The 23292-nt window shown below is 45.8% G+C and overlaps 1 protein-coding gene across 1 annotated transcript in view; it reads left to right on the top strand.

Annotated features, from left to right (window-relative positions):
* Positions 1-155: 155 nt before the first annotated feature.
* Positions 156-23292, top strand: part of MGLL (monoglyceride lipase) — a 65105-nt gene continuing 41968 nt past the window's right edge. The window contains exons 1-3 of the mRNA XM_026052536.1: positions 156-741; positions 1299-1437; positions 21979-22085. Of these exons, the coding sequence (XP_025908321.1) occupies positions 732-741; positions 1299-1437; positions 21979-22085 (256 nt within the window). The 5' untranslated portion in view covers positions 156-731. The remainder of the gene's footprint in view (positions 742-1298; positions 1438-21978; positions 22086-23292) is intronic.

The raw sequence follows: 23292 nt of genomic DNA, 5'->3' as shown, positions 1-23292 counted from the left end.
GGAGCGGCGCGGAGCGGCGCGGAGCCGCCCGCCGTCCCCCCGGCTCCCCGCGCCGCGGCAGGAGGCGGCGCGCGCGGCGTTTGCATCGGAGCCTCCTGCCCGCGAGCTGCCTGCATCCCGCCTCCTCCTCCTCCTCCTCTGCTGCCGCCGCGCCCCGGCTCGCGGCGGGCTCCCGCACGAGATGGCTTCGCGGCAGCGACTCCTTTGAAAAGGAAGGGGAAAAAACACGTACATCTCCCCGCTTCCCCCCTTCGCCGTGACCGTGAACAGCGAGTGCCAGGAAGGAAGTAAAGTTGCAAACAACCTGCAGCAGCAGCAGCAGCAGCTGTAACTTTCGGGGCTGCCCCAGCTGCATGTGTTCAAGGTGCCTTTGATGTGTGCGGCAGCTTCTGGAAAGTGGACTGCAGCTTTCCCGCTCCTCAGCCCTCCCTTTCCCCTCCCACCACCGCCACTTCAGCCCACACAGGCAATTTGTTTGAGAGAAACTGATGAAATGAACAAGAAGTGGTGAATTTCCCAAGCGACTTTCCCTAAAGAGCAAGCGAGGAAGAGGAGCTGCAGCGAGCGCAGCACCCGGAGCTGCCCAGGAGGGACCGGCCAACAACCCAGCGGGGACCTGTGGGCACTGCTGGAGTGTTAATGTCTCTCTGTAGCGAGATGCAAAAAGCCTCTTCTGCTTGGGTTTGATTTGCGATGCCGGCTGCTCTCTAGAATGCAAACCCTTGCACAGGATGAAAACAGGTTTGTTGCAAATGCTCCTGGAAATGTTTCATTCCTCACCACCAGCTGCCTGTCTGAGATGTCAGAGAAGATGATAATAATAACACAGTGGCAGATACCTCCGCTGGGTACCCTTTGCTGTTCTTTGGAGATGTTAAGGCAGAGATAAATCTTTTATGCAGCTGTCTTTTCCTATCTGCAGCGGTTGTTGCACAAGCTGCACTTGATTGCAGCTAAAATATTCTTTTTAAGATCCATTTCACAAAACGATGAAAAATAAACACAGATGGGAGAAGTGGGGGGAGAGAAAGCTGTAATGAAGTAGTGATGGTGGATTTATTTTCCTTCCTTCTCCCCTCCAATGCCCTCCCCAAAACGCGAGCCTTTTCTGATCACAAAATGCTAGGCTTCGATTTTAGAGCAGCAAATATTTTTTTGGCTCTTTGGCTGGGATGTAGAGGAGAGACTTCCAGCAGTGGCGCTCGCCTTACAGATGGACCTTCCTGAATGCCTGTAGCTGCTCAGCTTCTATCTTCATCCCTTCTAAAGTATGTCTTGCCTCTTCCATCACCTTGCAGGTCACTCTTCCAGAATGCCAGAGGAAAGTTCACCAAAGCGGAGTCCTCTCAACATCCCCTATAAGGACCTGCCTCATATCATCAATGCTGATGGGCAGCATCTGTTCTGCAGGTATTGGAAGCCAGCAGGAACTCCCAGGTGAGCACTTTCAGGCAATACTCTCTCTGCTCTCCGTAAATAAGGCTCTGTTCGTGTAATTGTTAATTATGGCGTGACTGGCATTATAGGGTTGTGTGCATACAGCTTTACAGAGCTGCTAAGACATTTCCCTCATCTGAGAAAGATCCTCCTGCAAAGACTCTATTCTCCAAGCCTTTGCTCACTCAGGCCCTGCTGCTGGGAAACAGTTATTTTTGTTTGTGGACAGTTGGGCAGGGTGGCAGTGCTACAGTGTAGTACCCACAGGTGTCTGAAGCCCGTCAGCAATTATAAGTATCTTCAAACTATTACCACAGACAGAGAGCAATGACATGCAGGCTTACTGATGTGTACTCCTGTTCATTTTCTCAGTGTCAACGCTTTAAACAGCAGCATCTGAATTCAGTTTGAACATTAATTGCAGAAATCTTAGGACAGCAGGCAGGTTTCAGTTTGACTGTATTGCTCTTTTGGGGTGTTTTAAAATTTGTAGTTAATGATTTAGGGAGCTCCTTCGCTGGAAACTGATTTCAAAACTGAATTTAAATAACGCCTTTTTGATAATTTAAATCATCTCTCTCCTGTAATGGATTTCTGTGCTGATTATGTGCTGATTAGGATCTGCTATGGAAAGCTAACTCGTTGCTTCCTTAGTTTTTATCATCATTTTTCTTTGTGACAGTGTCTGTTTTAAGATTCTGACTTGCATATATTCCTGCGTAAGTAGCTTCTTAACAAATATCTGGGTATTTTGTATTGTTTACTTTTTCTGCAAGCCATCAGGATAAGCTAGAGCAATTTTGTACAGCCAGGAAGCATTTTGGGAAGAAGTTGTTCAAGTAGTAGTTGGGAGCTAAACTTCGACTAGGTTAGACATCCTTTGATGTCCAAACCGGCCCGTCAGTGTGCTGAGAGATGGAAAGGTGTCCAAGTTAAAGGTGATCTTTGAAACCTGCCCCCAAGTTTCATGTCAGCCAATCCCCAGGGCCTTTCTGAGGGACGTTCTCTGTGCAGGTGAGTGCAAGCGATAGGCAGGGTGGCCGAGCAGCTCAGCAACAGCCACTGCTGCCCTGGCCCCACGAGAAAGGTGGTGCCCACTTCAGTCACTTGTGTTGACTGGGCTCTAGAACATCTGTCTTGGTTTCACATCACCTGGTCCACAGAGCACTCATTAGTTCCTTCCAATTGCTGCCTTTCAGAAACGGGGCGAAAACTTTTGGGCATTGATATTTTCTGTAGTCCTTGCACCAGCCTGGAGATTTCCTATACAGAAAAAACATGGTATCAAAACAAGCTTCTACTGTGAAACCAGCCTGTCTCATATTATAATGCTAATTAATCATTAACTGTCCACAATGTTCTTCACTGAGTTATTGAATTGCTCTCTCTTTTCATCTTTAATTTCTTAGCAAATTAGTAGCAAGTGGATATGTCTTTGATCAAGAAATGAAAGGATGATAAGGAACCGAAAGTTAAAACTTGGCGTCCTGTCTTTGCATAGTCAATTTTTTTCAGGGCTCCATGCACCAAGCAGTTAATTGAAAGGGAGTTTGCCCTAGTTTTGTGACAACAAAGTAGATGGGATCAGTGTTGCTCATTTACAAGTGGTTCCTAAGTGTGTGTTTGTGCGTGCATATTTGTGTACAAGGCGTGGGCATGCTGTTTATTATTAGCTCTTTCGGCATTGTTATGTATGAGAGAGATTGTAAGTAACTGAATAACAAGCTGGAGGCCTGCATCTACATTCAGGCGTGCTCTTGAAGTGCTTTGATAGAAAGGCAGACCAAAAATACATTTTTTCTCTCTTCATAAGTAGCTCAGCGTTTTCTGCCTCATATGCAGAAGCTCAGCAACTTTCATCTAATTTTAAATGTTCAGCAAAAATGGTTCGCCTATGTAGAGGGAGAGAGAGAGACACCTCGGGGGACTTTTAGAGGCCCATTACCAATTTATACTGTTTCTAATACTGAAAGCAACTCTCTGTCATCTAACTTGATCACTGATTCAGGTTGAAACCTTAACTTTAATGAGCGACGCTATAACAGTGAAACGACGGGATCTTTCCTTGATCCATTATATATCTAATCCCAACTAGGCCTATAGAAACCTTTTGAATGCAGATGTCCAAAGGTTATCATTGACTTCTATTAGAATAGAACATATCATCCTCAATGCCCCCCAGGGAGAAAAAAACAGGGTATCTGCCAATGGCAAAATTAAGAAGTGGAGCCTGGCAGAGGCTGAGCAGAAACAACGGGCAGCCCTGCTTCGATACGGGGCCGAGCGGCAGAACCGCCGCTTTTCCCAGCTCCTCGAGGTGGGTCAGGCCCGTGCCGGCCTCATGCGCTGCAGCCTTCCTTTTAAAAGCCATTTGTCAGGAAGATGGGAGATTTTGTAAGGATCTTTTGCTCGCCGCTCACAGATGCCCAGGCCGGGCTCCCGTGCGGGGCTGGGCTGCCCGCTCAGCCCATCCTGGTGCACATATGGAAGCTTTGTTGTGCGTGGCACCAAGGCCAAGGTTGTGGTGCCAGTGAAAGGCACCTATTGTGAGTTCCTCCGCGGGGTCCGCTTTGTCTCGCGGGGGGATTTAGGTGATTACTTCGCAGGAAGCTGACACACAAAGGCACTCAGATGTCACAGTGATTAGACGAGGTAGACAGAGTAGATATTAATGGGACTAAGGAGGGAGGCTGGCTGTGTTTGCCACTTCTCTTGGGGCGGGAGGTCACTCCCAAAAGGAGCGCGGGGGACGAGGTGTCCTCCCTTGCTCTCGCCTCGCAGCAGCTCACAGGCTGCCCAACTTGTTGAGCCAGTTTCATCTGAAGATATAATTAAGTGGTCTTGTTGATGCAGTGTGGAGAAAAGGCCAGCATGTTCTGGTGTCATTTGCTTGTGTCATGCCAAGAGCAGGATTTATGGAGCATGACAACAGGTAACTCTTTGGCACACGGTGCTCTCAGTAAATGTGAAGCTTAAGAACTGGGGTTAGGCAGAGTAAGTTCAGTGCGTTTTAATGTTGTTTGGAGGAACTAAATCACTGATAACAAAACATTAATCTCATGCCTATGACATGTCCAAGTAGCTGAGGAAATTCTACTTTAATGGCTCAAAATAAAAACAAAAACAACAGCTCCATGCAGGGACAAAATCTCTGCCACCACTCCCAGTGGCCTGAGTCAAAATATGAGGTAATAGGAGGTGAGGAACTAAGAGACCATGTTCTGTTCCCAGCTCTCAGACAAAGCTGCTAAGAATAGAGGTGGGATGAGGAAGAGGAAGGAAAGCAGGGAGAAGTCAAGACATTTCCTCTGAGGCCCCTAAAGGGCCTGGAGAAGTTCAGAGATGACCTTTTTTCCCCCTCTGTTTTGTATCCCTTAGCTTTTCCTGGATGCCTCAGTTGTTACTGTCACTGCTTACATAAGTGCAAACAATTTGAGGGGCACCCTCAGCCCCTCTGTATGACCCTGAGTGGCCTTTTGACATTCATGGACCTAGCTGAGCTTTTTAAAGGTGCTGATAACCTGTAGCCACCATTGACCTCAGGTGGAGCAAGTTATGTTCATCTCTCCCCCTGTAAATAAGTAAAAATCAGTTACTCTAGGTTGAACACTGGAAGCACTTGGGACACTTGGAAATGTTTGAGACACTTTGGAAAAAATGAAACATCCTTGAATATGACTTTCCTCATCAAGTAGAAGTAATAACCCGGCTATCTTGGTAGCTTGATGCTTGAATGTCTCTCCATGTGGTCATATCTAGGAGCACCTACATGACTGCAAGAGCAGTTGGAGATGAGAGGCCACAAATGTGCTCCTGGTCCCTTGTTAAGGGGAATTAAAAGGGGTTGGCTCAACTTTAGACATAGTGAACCCAGTGGCAATTGTTTGGGTATAGGCTGACCTTGCAGGAATTCTTTCACTTGTACTTATGAAAAGCGTGATTAAAAATACGAAATGAAACAAACAAAACCCCCTTGCTTTTCTATTTACATTTTATTTGGATTTTATGCTTTGAAAAATGCCTGCTGTTCATTCTGACTTGTTAGCATTGAAAGACCAATCCAATAAGAAGAAAATATATTTCTCTCTTCCCGAAAGACTTTTCAGAATTGCCTGGGGTGCAGAAATACAAACTGCCTTTATACTTGAACCAGCCCTTAAGTTGTTGAGTATTGCTTGCTGATTTTGGCACTTCATTACCAGCATTTCTATGGCATTTCCAGAAAAACAGCCTAGCTCCCAGCATGAGCAGATGACAAGGTTGAATATGACTTTCAGAACCTTCCAAAATGTATAAATAAATAAATAAACTGAAGCAAAATCAAAGCAAAAGGAATCAAGTCACTAATTATAATGACTTCAATTATACTGTGCAGTGTTAGACTTTAGAAATTGAAAGTAAAAAAATAGCTGTCTGTCTGATGCATTAAATGCATTTCTGCTCCACTTGGCTTTTTCAGTTTGGTGGCAGCCCAGCTCTGCAAGATGTGTCCAAGCAAGGTAGCCTCCTTACAGGGATTTCTAATCCAGTGTCACTATGGGACAGTACTGCTGTTTTTACTAACGAGGTCAACCTCAAACGAATGCACAAGGACCGAATGTGTCTCGTGCCTCCTTGCATGGTGCACAGGGCAAATAACAGAGTTTTCCTTAAGGACTGTCGTTGTCGAATCAACATTTCAGACTATACTTGCTATATTGCTCTTGCCTGCGTCTCTAAAATCTTTCTTCTCCTATTATATATGTTCCTTTAATGCTCATGATCTCTTTGTTCCATGTGACTGCTTTATCCACTGTGAATGGAGCAACGCTTTGGCATTTCTTCTTCATTTGCAGAGGGTGGGCAAATTAACAAAGAAATTTCACATAAGAGGAACTCTTTGACAGGCAGGAGAGCAGCTTCCATTCTTGCTGTAGATGTTTCCAACAGCTTTTATTAGTAGGATTTGTTTCTCAGTCCTGACAAGAACGTTCCACTGAAGCAAATCTGCCTTTGTTTTGCCATGGAACCCAAGAATAAAGCAAATATACTGCTTTGTGAGTAACAATTGTTCTTAAGCTGCCCCTTTTGCTCAGGTACGCGTACGGTTCTGGTCAGCATGTGAACAGGAGCATGCAGCTCTCCTGTGGAGACAGGGCAGCTTTGAGACCGGGTGACTCTGGTTCCCTGTGGTGGATCTCAAAGCAGCCAAACTTCATCCTGGCCCTAAGACAATAGAAGACAAAGCAGAATCATTCTTAGTGCCACTAACTGGATGAAACCTTGGGGGCTGTGCTGGGTGAATATCATAGATGCTGGCAGAAACTTAAGACAGATACTCTTGAGATTTCTATTGCAAAATTGAGTTTCTGCTCCTGATTCTGCCAGAGCAAAGGCTACATACACCTTGCTTCTCTCATGCAAATAGCTCTTTACTAGTGGGATTAAGAGCCGGGCCAGTAGTGTCTTTGTATGATGATCCTGATGGAGTTCCCCCAGCAGAGAACTCAACAGTTAGAGCCCTGCCTTCCCCACCTGCCTGTTCCCTTCAGCTTTTTTTTAGATTTAGCAGGGCCTGCACTGACTTTCTTCTCAGACTCTGTTGCATACGTTTTTCTTTAAGAGCACCAAACTTGGGAGTACTCTAAATAATTCAGTTATTTCTTCAGAGTGGTGCAACAGTTGAAGCTGACAAATGCAGCAATGTTATCAGGGTTCTAGATGTAAGAGTTCTCTACTTCACTAGCAAAAGATAGAGGTTTAGACAAAATAATAAAACCCAGTTACATACAGTTCCTTGGCTCAACTGGAACTTACTCGTTCTTCCTGTTCCTTTGGGACTAACCAAATCTACCTAATCTACAACTCTTGTAGATTCCTATTAAGTGTGTACCATCAAGAGCTGGCTGGTAGAGGTGTGTTGGCTACAAGGCCATTTTCCTAGATGCCAGTTGTAGAGTTGTCCTGTGTTTCTTTGGAGGTTCTCCTCAAGTTGTTCTGGTTTTGTGCTTTTTGGAGCCAGCACAAACCTCAGATCTCTTTGTTCTTCTGGGGAAATTCCATTGTTCAAAGCCTTGTCCCTGCAGAGCCGTTTGGCTGAACTGGCTTCCTTAGGTTCGGTCACCCCATTGTCCTCATGTGCTTCCACTTGAATGGCAGCCATCAGTGTTCAACAATCTGCTATTGTCCCTTACCCAAGAGATGTGACACAACCCTGAGAGCAAGTGGCCGACTCCTCATACCCTGAAGTAACCAAGGAAAGGCTAGTGTATCCTACCTGTCAGATTCCATAAATTATACTTGGGCAGATCCCTACCATCATCCCATCTATCCTACATCCCTAAATTCTATCCTTATCTATACATCCCTGCCAGTATCTCTACCAGTATGGAAATTCTTACACCATGTCAGTATGGCTTATTATCTATAGGAAGTAAATTACCACTGCCAGGGTAGTTTCTTGACATCATTGGAACTATACCCATTGCAGAGTTTGTTCTTGCAGACCAATAAAGTCTCCCTCATGTAAACTGGAAGGAAATACTTGTACTGGTGCAGTAATGCCAGGTACCAGCCCTAGGCTTACCCTGACCATAAGCACCTTCTAAATGGGAGTGACAAGTGACGAGTGACTCCCTCCCATGTAGCCTAAGTGACTCCCAGGTGGAGACACTGGTAGTGCTGTCGGGAAGGCCTCCCTGTCCAGACACACTGTAGTACCATGGGAACGGCCTTGGGAGCAGGCAGGGAGCACCCAGGGAAGGCAGTGCTGATGGCTGCAGGGCACCCTGGTTGGATCTGCCTGCTTCCAAGTCTGCTTCTACAGGCTGCCCACAGGAGAGCTAAGAGCAGGAAGGTGCATGGGTCTTGGAGTGTGCTGTATGTACGAATCCGGTAGATTTTCCACAGATGCAGTTGTGTTTGGTGTCCCAAGATGGTGTCCCCAATAATACTTCATTTTTAGTTCTATTGGAATAGAAGGAACTTCCCTTCTGTGAGATGGACGTCTGCTCTTCAGGCAGGGTCTGTCTCCGTTTGTGTTTTGGCAGGCGCTCACTTGATGATGGGAGCCTTGGAGTCCTCCCATCCTATCCCAGGGATGGCAGAGGCAGATTGCTAGGCCCTAAACTTAGTGTCAGGTCACAGAATGAAGAAGTCAATGAGGAAAAGAGAAAAAGAAAACATGGCAAAAGACATGGTCAGGATGGTCATTAGCCAGTGACACAGTGAGCAGTGTTTTAGAGTGACACCCTCAATTTGTGCTTTGATTTCCTCGTCTAGAAATTGTTTTAATCACCCAGACAAGGGATGAAATGGGTGGAGCCTAAAGTCACTGTATGAAAGTTGCTGGAGAAACTAAGCTGTTCTCTGAGGTTTCCTGAAGGAAACCAGTGCTTGGTATTTGAAGAGTGCTTGTTGTTTGAAGAGAGATTTTTAGAATCTACCTAGTGATAGCATAAGTTGTTCTCTGCTTTTCAGCTGCAATTGTCCCAGCAGCAATCTGTTAAAGTAAAGAAAAGAGGAGGAAAAAAGGAAAGGAAAGGAAACAAAATATTGATAGTGGGGCTAGAAGCAAACCTTTGGAGGTAATAGCACAGTAATCTTATGTTCTAGTATTGAATATGGGGGGATAAGGAGAAAATGCTCAAACTACTCGAGAGTTGTTAGACAAAAAAGATCACTATTAGTTTTTCAGGCAGCTACCTGACCTATGTTGAAAAGAGCTTTTTCTGAATGCTTTCTATCTTCCTTGATCAAACTTAAAGATGAAGAGTGGGGGAAAACACTCTCAATTTTCGGCCTCTTTTTTTGAACAGAAGGGCAATTTAATTTGCTGTAAGTATCAGTAGACTAGCTAGCTCCCTAGCTAGGTTTACTCTTCTTAGTTTCAATGTACTTTTTATCTTTCTTATTCCAAACCACCTTGGTGATGTTTCAAATCCAACTGTCAAACTCCCGGAGTCTGCAATGGCTTAATTTGCTGGGCTGAAGGAGTTAGGAGCAATGAGGAAGCAGCAAATAATTAAACTGTTGCAGAGATAGCATCGAGCTGACTTAATGGTTAAGCTTTTTCTTCTCTTTTTTCATTCCTGTGTGAAAGCTGGTCTATAATATTTGGAATACTAAAAGCTGTATTCTGAGCAATATTCAAAATCTCTTTTCATTAAAAAGATATGCAAGCAATCAGCGTTCGGTCATCCCCGGCCCTGGACATGGAGTACCAAATATCTGAAAAAGTGTTGTCCTGAAAATGCACATATTGCCCTTGAGATCTTCCTAGCCCCACACAGCTTTGTTAGACCATGACTTTTTTTTTTTAATTTCCCATTTTTTCCTTTCTGGTTTCACCATAGTCCAGTACTTTTTTGCATGGGACTGGTACTCGATGGTGAAGTTTTGGCCCCAGAGATTTCTGTAGGGTCAGGATTTACCATGCACTGCATTTGCACCCTGTGTTGCCATCCTGCTATGGACAGAGCTTGTTACCTCTTGCACTGTAGTAGCTGGCAGTGGTAGGAAAGGCTGACCTGGCCCTGGCATGGGGGAACGGAGCAGAGCACCTTCAGAGGCCCCGTTCATTGCTGTGCGCAGTGATTTGGCCATAACAGGAGTTGTCCCCTTTGTAGAACACTTCGATTTTTGTGAATGAGGAGTGTTGCACAAAATCCAGCTGTTGTTATTATTTATGCTCTTCATTTACTAGTCACATTTCTCCGAGCCGAGGATTTCACAGACTCGGTCAGCAGACCCACTGTGTTTATGTTCAATTTCACTTTCAGTGTTTGGGGAACGTTAATTTGCTAAACACTGCTCCTTTCCCGAAAATCTGTAGTTTTACACGTGATGAAGAAACATTATACCATTCGTAGGCATAGGTTTACATTTCTGTTTTGAAGCTTAATTTAAGGTTTCCGACCATCAGAGGCTTGCTGCTTCGGCGCGAGTTTTCCAGTTAGGGAGGACGGTCCGGGCGCTCAGCAGGGCTCTATGGAGCGCCAGGGCTCGCTGCATCTTGCAGACGAGCCCCCCTTGGTGCCGTGGCCATCCAGGCCACACAGGTGCCCGGGCAGCCCCTCGCTCCGTGCCCATGGGCCAGCTCGGCAGCGTCGCGGCAGGAGCTTGGCTCTCTCCTGCTCCCCGGGAGCCGCTCCAGGAGCGCAGGGAACGGCCCTGGGCTGGCCAGGAGGAGCTCTTCCCTTCCTGGCCCCTGGTGGGACAGATGCAGGGGTCACATTCAGTCCCACAAACCACATCTCCTACATCTGCAGAAGGGAGAATGAAGAGGAAGGGTCGAACATCCTCCCCGCTGTTAGCTGAGGCACCAGCGCTGCCACTGCGCTGGCAGAGCCGGGCCCAGCAGTGACAGGGTTAATACTTGTAATGCTGGCAGCACTTGCGTTTAATATTGTGAAGGCTTTTTAGAAATGGTCACAAATATGTGATATTCTCAGCTTCTGGTGAAGCAATCCACATAAAACACAGCGTTCCTGCAGCAGAATAACAGCTTGTGGTTTAAATAAATGCTGTTATTTCTGCCTTGCTGTAGGTGTACATGTATGTTTTGGTTCGGTGACTGCCAGATACTGTAAATGAGTATTGATTTCCTTTTCTATTTTAAGCTTTACTGCAGAAAAGACATCCCACATGCCTTTAGCTTTCTTTGACTGTACCTAAAGTGATTGCAGCTAAGGGCATATCTAACTAAATACTCTTTTTATTTTTATTACTCATTCCTATTTTAGCAGTTGCACCCCAAGCTGGTCAAGGCCTCATTCAACATCTGGCATTTAAAGCTATTAAATCTAGCTCTTTTTGAGACTGAAGCAACAGGATTGTCTAAAACGAGTGGCAAGTAATTCCTTATTTCCATGAGTGGCAGCCTTTACTGCCACTGGTGGAGCTGCCTTGGTGTTGGGAATGAAGGAACGGTGTAGGAAACAAGCCTGTTGTAGCTGAAGTCTTTGAACAGATAAATTGGCTCAGTGTGACCAAGAAACAACCCAGACCTGGGTTTGGCAGTGGTAGACAGAAGTCTCTCTCCATTTGTTAACTTGTAAGTCATCTGCAAGTAAACCACTGCACCCCAGCAGTGTTTCAAACTTGCGTTGATGGAAAGCATGAAGAAATGTTTCAGCCTTTAAAGCATATGTTCCAATAATCGCTGTTCTGACAGGATTACTGTATGTCACGTTTAACTGTTTACATTCAACTTACTCTTCTACCTCAGGCCTGTGGCAAACATGGAATAATTAATTAATTGGAGCTTGCTCGAAGCCTTGGCAAACGCTTTGCCTGTGACATTACTAATTTCCCTGAGGAATAGTTCCTAATATTGATTTTGACACAGCCTGTAAAACCTCTCTGCAGATTCTCCTTTCATAGCGGCCCCGTGTTGAAGTGCTGCTCTGGGATATGCTGAGAGAGGATTATTCATTGGAAATGAATGGGCTTAATCTAAAAGTACGTTAAAATACACATAACTACTTTATGATTAAGAATCAATCCTTGAGTTTCTGTCTCTAAGTTTATAGGATAATTCCACACTGGCTTTTGGAAAATCACTCAGAAAAGATTGGCAGAGGATAGGTGGGTTGCGTATGATATTGATTTGACTGAACTTGACTTTTTACAAGTTGGTCCATTAGTTAAAGGCAACCAATTAAGATTTCTGTCAACAGAGAAAATCACAGACAAAACTGGATGAGGAAGGTAAATGTGAGGGAGAGTAATTGCCTGTGTGCAAGAAGTAAGCAAGAATCTCTTAGCACATTATGGTGCTAGTGCCTAGTTACAAACCATACCATGAGGTCTAAGCATTTCTGGGAATTGAGGCTTTAAGTTCTGCTTTAAACTGCTGCCGTAGATGTGAATTGTACAGTCGGTGCTTTATTAGAAATAATAACACCATGCTATCTCAGGTTCATAGGGTGAGTGTCGTGTCCTTGTTTGCTCCTTGCTTATCCACAGCTTCCAAGCCAGTGGAAGACTTGCCCAGATACACCCAGAATGCCTGACCTTAGCCCTTCAGTTTTGTAGATTTTGTTTCAAGGAATGGCTTGAAAGTCTGACCCTCTTGTGCCAGATGTGTGCTTTTCCATATCTTCAATACACAGGAGGTGCCAGGGTAATAATCTGAATTCTTCCTTTAATAACTTTTTCAATATTGTGTTATTGTGTGTCATGTGTTATCAGTATCATCCACTCAGCGAGATAAGAGCCTGGAGATGATTAGAGCCGTGGCTTGAGTCTAAAATGCAAACAAACCCATTTTAAAAGACAATTGATTTTTAGGGAGACCGTCTGTGTAGAAGCCCTTGCTCAGATGAGCCCAAGTTCAGACTGCCAGTGATGTCCAGCTCCTGCAGGAAGACTCGCTTGTGAAAAATGTGAGACCAGCCTAAGTCTGCACGTGTATTTTAGAAGACTGTAGGTATCCCTTCTTGAGCAGGAGGGTTGGACTAGAAGACCTTTAGAGGACCTTTCCAACCTCAACCATTGTGTGATTCTGTGACCTTCAGAAACAGTGCTTAACATTAAAGAAAAGTTGGGTTCTCTACGCTGCGTCGTGATTTGTCTCAGGGAAAGAATACTTCTTAGGAAACATTAGAGAATAATCAAGCAAGCAAATGTGTTACTAGCACTTAAAAGTCACCAAATGCTTGTGTGACCTGAACCAGAGGAAGGGCTTTACTAAGTAATTTCCATCGTTTGAAACTTTGGGATGCTCAGCTAGAAGTGCTGCAGTTGATACAGGAATACTGCGGACTCGTTCCATTTTCTGTGCTCTGTAAGAAGGTGAGATTAGATGGTCAAAATGGTCTCACTGGGGCTAGAATGTAATGTAGGGAGCAGCCTTACATGGACTAAACTAATCTCTTAATCAAGCACACCTTGCTCCCAAGTGGAAAGGCATCTTGCTGTGTTGGGATTCTGCTGGGTTTGCCAAGCTAGGAGCTTTTAGGAGCAACGAGCAATAGACTTCAGCGTCCCTGGAGCAGGGGACAGTGCTCTGAGCCCACCTGCACTGCAGGGGAGCCAGGCAGAAGGAACCACTTTACCTGGTTACTTTGGAAGAGAATCCTTCTTTCAATCAAAACAGCTTTTTGGCTGTTCAGCACAGGTTGAATCCTACCCTGGTTTGCAGCACTGCCTTTAAGTGCTAGGGACTAAAGCCTCTGGCCCTTCAACTGCAGCTTGCTCAGGCTTTCAAAGCACAGTCCTTTTAATGGCACAAGCTTTCCTTTTTCCAGAGCTTTGCTCACCAGGCAGTGGTTTCAAGAAGAAGCTGCTGCAAGACTGGCTAAACTGTGGGTTTTGTCCCTTTGGGAATCTTTAGAGGTTCAGTACCAGCCTCAACAAGAGGAGGGGGAGATCTGCTCTTGCTTTTACCCTCAGTTTGCTGCTTCTCCTTCAAGCATCATGGTCCTGTAGCCCTCTTCCATCTGCAGTGACTTTGCTTACGAGTAAAAATGAATTTTTAATAAAATGAATAGGAAGCATCATTATCTTCCTACTTTCCAGGGGAATTTATATCACAAATTCCTTAGCTTCAAATTTTCCCCCTCTACACCTTAAAAGTGATCTAAAGTGTTGGAAGTGATTTCAGATCAACTTGAATTTTGCAGCTGATGCAAAACAATGGCTCTTTAAATAATGCACAGTCACCCGAGAAAGACACTGACTGCTTTGTGCATTCATCCTCGCAGCTCCCTTGGGAGATGTGACCTCCGTTCTCTCTCTCTGGTGCACGAGGAGGTGACCCGGGTGGCCCTTGCACCATGGAAGGTCTGCAGCGAGCAAGGGACAGAACGAGCGGGTCTGAGCCCAGCCGCGCTGCGAGCCCCACGAGGAGGCAGTTCGGCTGAATTGCCCTGGCCCTCCTCATAACATCATCCCGCAGTAAAAGTCCTAATTCCCTCAGAGATTCCGGTGAAAATAGGGATTAAACCAGTGTGCTCCATACAGTGGCTGTGGCAGCATCACAAGGCAGCTGCAGCCCGAGGCCCGAGCTACTCGTCAGCCCCATAAACATGGGGCAGCAGGTCCTGCCCCACTGCTGCCAGCGCAAATCCCATCTCTGCTCTCCAAGTGGAGCAATCTTGTAATCCTAGAACCCCTGCTCTTTGGTTTTAGCCAAGAAAGGAGTGGGAAGATGCTGCCCAGGAATTTTGAATTACACAGCATGCATTTCACCTCTGATCTCAGCCTTGCATGCCCTAAAATATAGCTTCAAAGTTTCCCTGAAACAAAATACAGCTGGTCTCAGATGCTAACTTTGCAGAGATTTGTGTGGAGCTGTACAGTTGCAGGTTCACTTAATTCCTTCCTTCCCACCCCCACCTGAAGTTTCCTTCATCTCTTTTCCCTGTAGTAGACCACTCATGAGTTATTCTCCGTGAGGGCTTGCTTTTCCAAGAGCTCCAATAAATCAGTGTTCGCTGCTTCTCTTCATTGTTTCATATTGGCTCTGGCTGGAGCCTGTGGAGCCTTTTGTACTGACTCCTGTCTGTGCTACACAGTTCTGTCTGGGCTCCACTGATTTAAAATGCCTGCCCTCCCAGGTGTTGCTGAACAACCTACCCATGTTGTGCCTCCTGAAGGTCGTGTCAGTTCTAAAATTTCCTCCTGACATTATGCAGATGAAAAATTGTTGCAACTGGATAATTTATGGTGAGGCTAGGCTTGCACTCGTGGGTATGTGGAGTTCCTGAAGTTGGTTAACTTGCTTGTGAAGTCAGGATGCACACATTTGAAGACTGAGCCCTAAACCTCTCTCATGCTCATCAGAGAGATACCATGAAGCCAAGAGCAGCCCCTGTCGGGCTGGTTTGAAGGGGAAATTTCACTCCCAAGCCTGAGTGGAAGCAGAGTTTGCTGGAAGGGTTTATTTTTAACTTGCCAGGTAAGGTGCTCACTGGGAATGAAACTACCAATTCTACTAGAATAGATCAAACCACCTTAAACAGGGATTAGCAGAATCGTAATCCCCACAAGCCCTATTAAATCGGAGGGAATTTTTGTGGTGTGACCGTAGTGCTCAGCCCTTTGGCACATGCTGTGGTGCTCAAAGATTTTTCCACACATTGAGCTGCTGCAGGAGGGATCTTGTCTCAGTCTGGCTGCTTGGAAGAGGTGACTTTCCCCAAATTAGGAGCTATGTGAGGTACCCATCCTGATGCCGTGCGGTCTGCGATTTTGGAAGTAGGTCGAAAGGGCCTCCAGCAGGCATCAGCCTTGCTATTCTGACTTGCTCCTTCTCCTGAGTTGTGAAAAGCAGCATTAGACCTGCTCAGTGTGGTTACGTGGCTAAACTCCAATGACAGCCAAAAAGGAGGGGACTACCCAGATTATGGATCTGCATGGCAAAACTGAGCATTAAGGACCAGTACAGGCAGAGTCTGGGAATGTGTTTCCCCCCACCCAAAAAAAAGGCTGAGCAAGACAGCAAGCAAAACTTTTAGGCTTAACAGCTCCTTGAAGCAGGGCTTGAAATAATGAGCAAAGTTATTGCCTCTTGGGGTTGTCATTGCCTTCAGGGCTACAGAACCGCGTGTGTTCCTTGGAGACGGCGCCACGGGACACACCTGACTCCAGCATAAATTTCCGTGTCTAGCTGGAGACAGCAGTTGGCCGCCGGTGTAAATCAGGAGCACACACGGTGTCAGCGAAGCTGCCCTCGCTTTTAGCAGTCCCCTCAGGTAGTCGAGTCCCGGCAGGGTCACGCTGGGCCATAGATCACCTTGAACACAACGTGCAGGAGCTAACTCAAAAAGCAGATGCGGAGGCATCCACCTGCCAAACTTCTCAGCGGTATGACCAAAACAAGCGGCCCTGGAGCACTCCAGAGAAAAGCTTCCTAACATCTGTTACAGTGAACAAAGCGATTTATTTTTCACTACGTGTTCTTGGAAATTATTGGCTGGAGTCTTGCAAAAAAAGGCTTATCTCTAACCAAATGCCAAGGGTGAAAGGACTGGAATCGTGCTTAAAGGTTAACAAAGCTGCAAGCTGCTGAGTGGATAATCTCGTTATGGGAAGGTAACTAAGCCTCCTCATCAGTGAGGATCACTGTCCCAGCTATCGAGAGAGCACCTACCTGTAACTGATTGTGCATGATCATACGTGGGAGCAAAACAGTTAGCTATGACATTACAATTTTAGCAAGCGCAACGACTCTGCTGCCGGCTATCCATTTGCCTGGCCACAAATGCCAGCACTGACATGTTTTTGGTAAGTAAGGGATCGTTGTTCGTGTCAGCTCCAAGAGTCGAGCTCCTAACCAACAAGTCAGCTACAACAACGGGATGTAATGGAATACTTAATTCAGTAAGGCAGGCATTTTCTGGCAGCCTTGCTAACTCAGAACTTCTCTATTAGTTAATTAAAAAAATACTTTAGAAATTCAGCGTCAAGTATTCAAAACCGAAAATGTCAGGTGCTCTTTGTTAGAGGTGATCTGGCTCTGCATATGTAATCATAAATGAAATGAAAATACAATGAAAATGTCTAATGCAGAATAACATGGTATTATCTTAAGTTGCAAGGGTCTGATTCAGGAAAGCACTTTTGCATGTGATTCAGTCAGCCCTTACTTAAGGCAGCATTTACATCCTTAGCTTTAATCTCGTGTTTCAGAAGCCCTGGTGAATGTCCTGATTCTAAGGGAGTTTCGTGACATTAAGCGAAAACTTAAATATTCTTCTGAAGAGAGATGCTTTTGAATGGGGTGGAAGAGATTGAATTTTTTGTATATGCAGTCACAGAAATCTTTTCTTCAGTTCTTTGTTCGAAGCACAGGGCTTCCGTTTTTTTTCTGGTGATAAAAGAGCACGCGTAGGGTTTTTGAGAAGTGCCTCTGGCCATGGAGGACTCGGGTTGTTGAAACTGTATCATCCCACTCACAACTTCCCTTCTCTTGCTCAGTTCTAACATGACTTTCGTGGCCCTGTCTCAATTAATAAAGTAAAACAAGAATATATGTCTTATGTGCGAGCAGAGTCCAAGCCCTGAATTTTATTTTTGGCCTGCCAGATTTCATAACATACCAGCTCTTTGATGTCGTTTCCGAAACAAGTAATTTTTTTTCTAATGACGAGGGCCTGATTTCAAAGGGCCTGTTAATTTCTGTGAGTTCTGTGCTGCAGTTTATTTCCCCCTCAGTTTTTCTGTAGCAAGTGATTGGAGAACTGCATTATAAACTGAGTGGGTGAAATAATCCATAAGGAGTTGCACTGGCACCGTGAACTGTGGTGCAGAGGTGGCAGCCCTTGGCCGGCAAGCAAGGTGGGAAGCAGCAGGGGCAGTTCTGCTGGCCCACCTCGGCCCCAACTCCTGCCCTGCAAGAGCTGCTCCCCGCTGGCCCAGGCACCAGTGTCCTGCCCGTCTGGAGCATCCAGCTTAAATCCCTAGCTGTACAGAAGAAGTAATATATTAATGTGCAGTACAGCGACCAGTGTGGAAGGGGTGAACATAACTTAACCTGAACGTCTCTGAGCAGGGCAGGGAGACTGGGCGCCCCTACATAGTCCGACTTGTGTCACTCCTAGGAGGCTCGTGCAGGGCAGCGGGTGCCTGGCACCCAGGGCACCTGCAGCACCTCTATTTTGCCCTTACTTTTTTCCTCACTTAGCAGGGTGCATTTGCAGCTGGAAAGAGGGAGGTGGGAGTCACGCGAGTCGTGTGAGGACGGGCACAGGGGGATGTGGCAGCAGGGCCTGGCTGCTGGGATGCACCATCACCTCCTGTGGGAGACAGGTAACCACAACCACGGCTGGATTTGAACCGCAAAATTAATCAAATATTGTGCTAATTAACCTGTGCTAATTAACCCTGTTTGTCAGGGTGTGCGGTGCCAGCAGGTAGCAACCTGCAGCAGGGAGGCAGGAGGAAGAGGCTACTGAAAGGGCAGAGATCTGGGAAGTTGTTGGGTTCGCAAACAGGGGTTATAAGTGGATTTCCCTTAATAGCGCTATTTATTACTTGCATTAGTTAATAAGGGTTAGCTGGGGAGGCTCAGCAGAGGACTCCAAGAAGGTGCCCCTGTGCAGGGAGGTGCCTCCCTTCTGGAAGGGAGGCCAAAGCAGCGCCTCACGGAGAGGGTCAGCTACGGCGCTCCATCCGCCAGAGCCTCCTGCAGCATCCAAAATACAGGCAGGTTCCCCTTCCTTGGGTTACAGCTCCACCAAATCCCTGGGGTCAGGCACAGACCAGGCTGCACACGACATTTTCTGCCTGCAACGCCTGTTTCCAAGGACTTCGCCAGTGGGTACAAAAGCTGGAGATGAAGAAATTTCTCCCCGGGATCAGTTTCATGCAAGGCCAACTATGCAGGCCTCGCTTAAACAAAACGCCCATTGAGGTCACGCACAGAGGCACTGTGGTCCTACAGAATCCGAAGGCCTGCAGGGTGTCTGTATTTATTTAAATGACTCATAGAGACCCTTCTATTGGAAACAGTCACTGATTTTCTGTTCTGTATTTCTTCCTTTTCAGCCATTGCGATAGGAAAGAGCACATTGTGATTTGAGAGCAGGGGTGTCTGCAAAAATGTTTACATACAGTAAAGAAATGCTGTCAGTCAATCTAATCCTTTGCTCTATTTTCATGCCAGCTTGCTAGTGAAAATACGTGCACCATATATTTGTTAGGCTGCCTTCAGGTACTGCTTGCCAAATCTAGGCTTGTTTTATAACAGAAAATGGAGGGTTACATGAAGGCTGAGTCCTGCAGTCCTTGCTCAGATGATGCTCACACGGATTTCAGCTTTTCAAGGCTATATGTTTAATGTATGGGCTGTTTGCTTACACATTAAGGCTGGACCTAGAGACTTGTATAGAGGTGACTTAATTTTTAGTCAGTAAAGCCACTAACACTTTCTACTCAACAGCTGCAAAAAGAGTCTAATTCCATTTGGACTTAACAACATGGTAATTTTACCCCTTATTTCTAACATAGCCTATTTGTATGACAAAAAATCTAAATCCTCCTGACAGTCACTGGCATTAGGGCTTCTAAGGCAACCAACATTCTCATGAATTTTATTCGATGTTTTGCAGGCAAATAATAACCCAGGTCTTTTTCCTATAGTGTCCAAAGTCTCAGTTCCACAGTGCCAGACAAGCACCTTCCGTAAATGAGATCTAGTCCTGAGGAGAGTTTGCAGGGTCACCTTATGCCTCTGGAGCATTGAGTTTTTCTTCTTCTCAGTGGTTTCACAGCAGGTGAGGGGGCTGAGCATCTTGCAGGCTGCTGTCAGGCAAAATCCTGGTGCAGCCTCAGTGTGAATGAAAGCAAAATTAGGCCTCTGCTGTCAGGGGGGATGAAATAACAGCAAGCATTTCCTGACACAGCTCTCTTTACCAGCTTCCCATTAGGTTTCATTCACTTGATACATTTCGGTTCATGCATTCAAATAATATTTCTCTGAGAAATCAAGGGCTGCATTCAATCAGCCAAGTTGCACCTTAAACTCTGTGCCTAGTCAGCAGAAAAAAATCCCGAGTCTCTGAAGAGTAACAGAGACCTTAAGCGAGGCACTGAGCAGGAAAGCTGTCAAAAGGCAGCTAATAGGAGGCGTGGGCAGCGGGATGTAGCCTGCCGGCTTTGGCTGGTGCCAGCGATGAGTACACGGGAATTTTCTCTCTCGTTTCCTTCCTTCGGTGCAGCATGCGAGTCCCAGGCACGCGGCGTCGCTCCGTGCAGGGCTGCAGGGTGGTCGGGTTAACGGCCCGGCCCCGTTTCGCTGCCCCTCGCACGAGCAGGTCTGATCGCCTGGCAGCCCCAGGCTGGGAGGCTGCGGTGCCTTAGCTCGCCCAGGACCCGGTCTGAGATCCCCGGTCATTATGTATGGGTGGAGGCAGAAGCTCGTGGACGGGTCACATATGAAATAATGAGTCACTAAGCCAGAACTAGCTGCAGTCTTTCTGCATGTCTCATGGAGAGGTAGGATACACACAGCAGTGATGCCCCTGCTGCAGAAAGTTTAGGGTTTCTACCATGGTCTTAGCAGTGTCTCTATCTCTTCGGTATTCGGATTTCTAATAATATATGTTGCACTCCAGCTGGACGTCTGGCAGATCCCGTGAAATCCTGACTGTCTGGGAAGTGAATTGATAGTTTCCCAAATCTATTGACAAGGGAAGATGACAAGGGAAAAAATGAGTGCTCTACACCAAGCACGTTGAAGCCTTTAGTGCATTAAAAAGCATCTGTTAGGCTCAGCAAGTTAAATTTGGAACATAACCTAGCCTCACCATTGCTAATTAGTATTAGACAGAAAAGTGAGCGTCTTTGCATTGCTGCTTTAGCTTTTGCTCTCTAAAATCCTTCTGGTTTGGTTGGCTGCTCTTTCAAGTTTTCCAGCATCAGCAAATACATTGAAGCAGGTGCTAATCAAAGAACTAGGGCAGTAGTTTCTACATCATCCGTTTTTTTTTAAGTTTAAATACATGAATATCAAAGCAGATTATTCCAGTGACTACACCGTCTATGCATGTATTCAAAACCTTGATCAAAATAATGTTGAGGATTTTACTGGCTGTAAATCAGTGTTATTCTTTTACACTGTCAACTCATTTAATGTTTAACTGTTAATGAACTGAAAATCCTTTTACTCACAGCCTTCAGTCAGTTTTGTGCTTGTTGATATTCTCATGACAGATGGTATTTTTAAATGATCAAGTTAGGTGGACATTGCTAACACTGGACTTCAAAAAGTCACCTGTCAAATTCAATAAAACTTATGTAGCGTGTAGTGTCCTTGCTACTTTTGCTATAACGGTTCTTTATAATTTTGCCTGGTAAAACAGTGGGACATTTCATTTGGTTTTAATCACACTCATCTGATAACAGCCCAGGGAAAACTAAACACCATTGGTAAAACTGGAATCTTGGAAGGTGCACATCTGCCTTTCAAAAAGGCAATTTTTGCCTTTCAAAAAGGCAAGCACATTTGCCAATGCCTTTCAAAAGGAAGTGTCTGTTAGATGGCTCATTTTATGGTCCTTGACTATAGTTGTGCTGTAGTTATGTACAAGTCACTTGAGTCACAAAGCGAAACAACTACTTTGCAGTATAAACTAGAAGAGTAAAAGATAAAATTCCAAACTCCAACCAAAGTTATGCCTTTCTTTTAAAAAACTATTTTTTAGCTAAAATTTCATCTCTAGCAAGACTCTCTAGCACCAATGGAAGTTAAGGACAGCATTTTTGTTTGAAATGAGAAATACCAATCCCATCCGAAATCAGGTCAAGGACTGTTGCTGATGCCTCGCTGCATCTTTCACTTACAGAAGACCAGGGTGGCAGACAAATTGGAAAGAATGTCTGTCCCACATGCATCTGACTTCTCTATATCCTACTACTACCAAACCACCCGGTGAAGCAGGTTGATGGTACATCAGGACAGCAGCTTGCGCTCCCCTGTTGAAACCCAACTCAACAATTATTTATTTGACTTGTTCTTGCTGTTGCTGAGTTTAATATGCTGTTTTTATTTGCAACTCTGAAGCCTTTGTGGGGTGATTGCCAAGTTAATGATTTCGACCTTCATGCTCCGTTTAGGGCCCTCGTGTTTATTGCGCATGGTGCTGGTGAACACTGCGGCCGTTATGATGACTTGGCCCAGAGGCTGACAGGACTTAACTTGTTTGTATTTGCCCACGACCATGGTGAGTAGTATAAAACAGCACTTGATTTACAGCAGCTCAGGACTTCAGGGAGGCAACTGTCATTAGAGCTACCCAGCAGTGAGAGAATAGTCAATGAAATATTTATATCACAGCAGAAAAGAGAAAGGTTCCTTTGATACTTTGTGAAGATTTGCATATTGAATCTATAACATAGCCGTCTGAGTTCACTGAGCCTTCCTCAGCCTTGTCATTTGCATCATTGCTGAGGCTATTTTAACCTCTCCTTATGGGAGTGCCTCTCTTTTGCCTCGTCACTGGTGGGGTGGGGGATGTTCGGTGCTGAACTGGGACTGGGAGCTATTTCTGCTGGAGTCATGCACACTGTTGCCCTAAATGATCCCAGAGGGGAGGCTGAATTGACAGCATAGCTTGCATGCACACATACAACTAGACAGATCCACCCCTGGGATGTGGACAGACATGGAGAAGACACTGACCTTTGGACATCTCTCCCCAGTCCTGCAGAGACAATCAGCTCTGCTGAGAAGGCAACCGGAGCTGGTGCAAGGCTGTGCTAACCCAGCAGCCCCGCTGCAGCCCCAGGCAGCAAGGCTGAGCAGTGCTGGGCCATGGCCCAACATCTGCTGGCTTCAGGAGCTCTGCACTGTGCTCCACTTCATGGGGTAGATACACTGGATGTTACCAGAGACGAAGCACGTGAGCTGGGACATCTTGGCTATGGATATGTATGAGAGTTCAAATATATTTGAACCATCTATTCTGGTCCTTTGTAGCCTCTCTTCACCCCTGGCTCTGGCAACTTGATGCCTTCCATGTACTTGGAAGTCTGGTTTTTGCCCTTGTGGATTCCTGTCCTCCTGCAAGAGTCCCTCTAGAATTTAACAAACCAAATCAATCAATCAAAGGTGACAGTGGACAAAAGGTAAAGTCAAAGCAGGAGCTGCCAGGTGAAGTGGGATGAATCTCAGCGTAATTCTAATTTCCATCTAACAGATCCTCCACTCACACTGGAAGGTTTCACTTGATTGAAACTCAGCCTGAAACTTGCCCCTGGGTCTCAAAGAGTTGAAGCATCCCTCTCGTCTGCACGCTCTAGCAAGTGGAGCGTTTGAGACATTGTGCCATTTAGTCATTAAGAGCAGAGGCAGAAACCTCGCTGCATCCAGTCACATCAGTTCCCATAACTGCTCCTCACTCACAGCACTGCAGAAATTAACTCTTCCTT

Source organism: Nothoprocta perdicaria, unplaced genomic scaffold (genome assembly GCF_003342845.1).
Source record: "Nothoprocta perdicaria isolate Ctin4 unplaced genomic scaffold, notPer1 scaffold_9, whole genome shotgun sequence".
NCBI lineage: Eukaryota > Metazoa > Chordata > Aves > Tinamiformes > Tinamidae > Nothoprocta > Nothoprocta perdicaria.
This window is presented reverse-complemented; position numbering and strand designations above follow the sequence as displayed.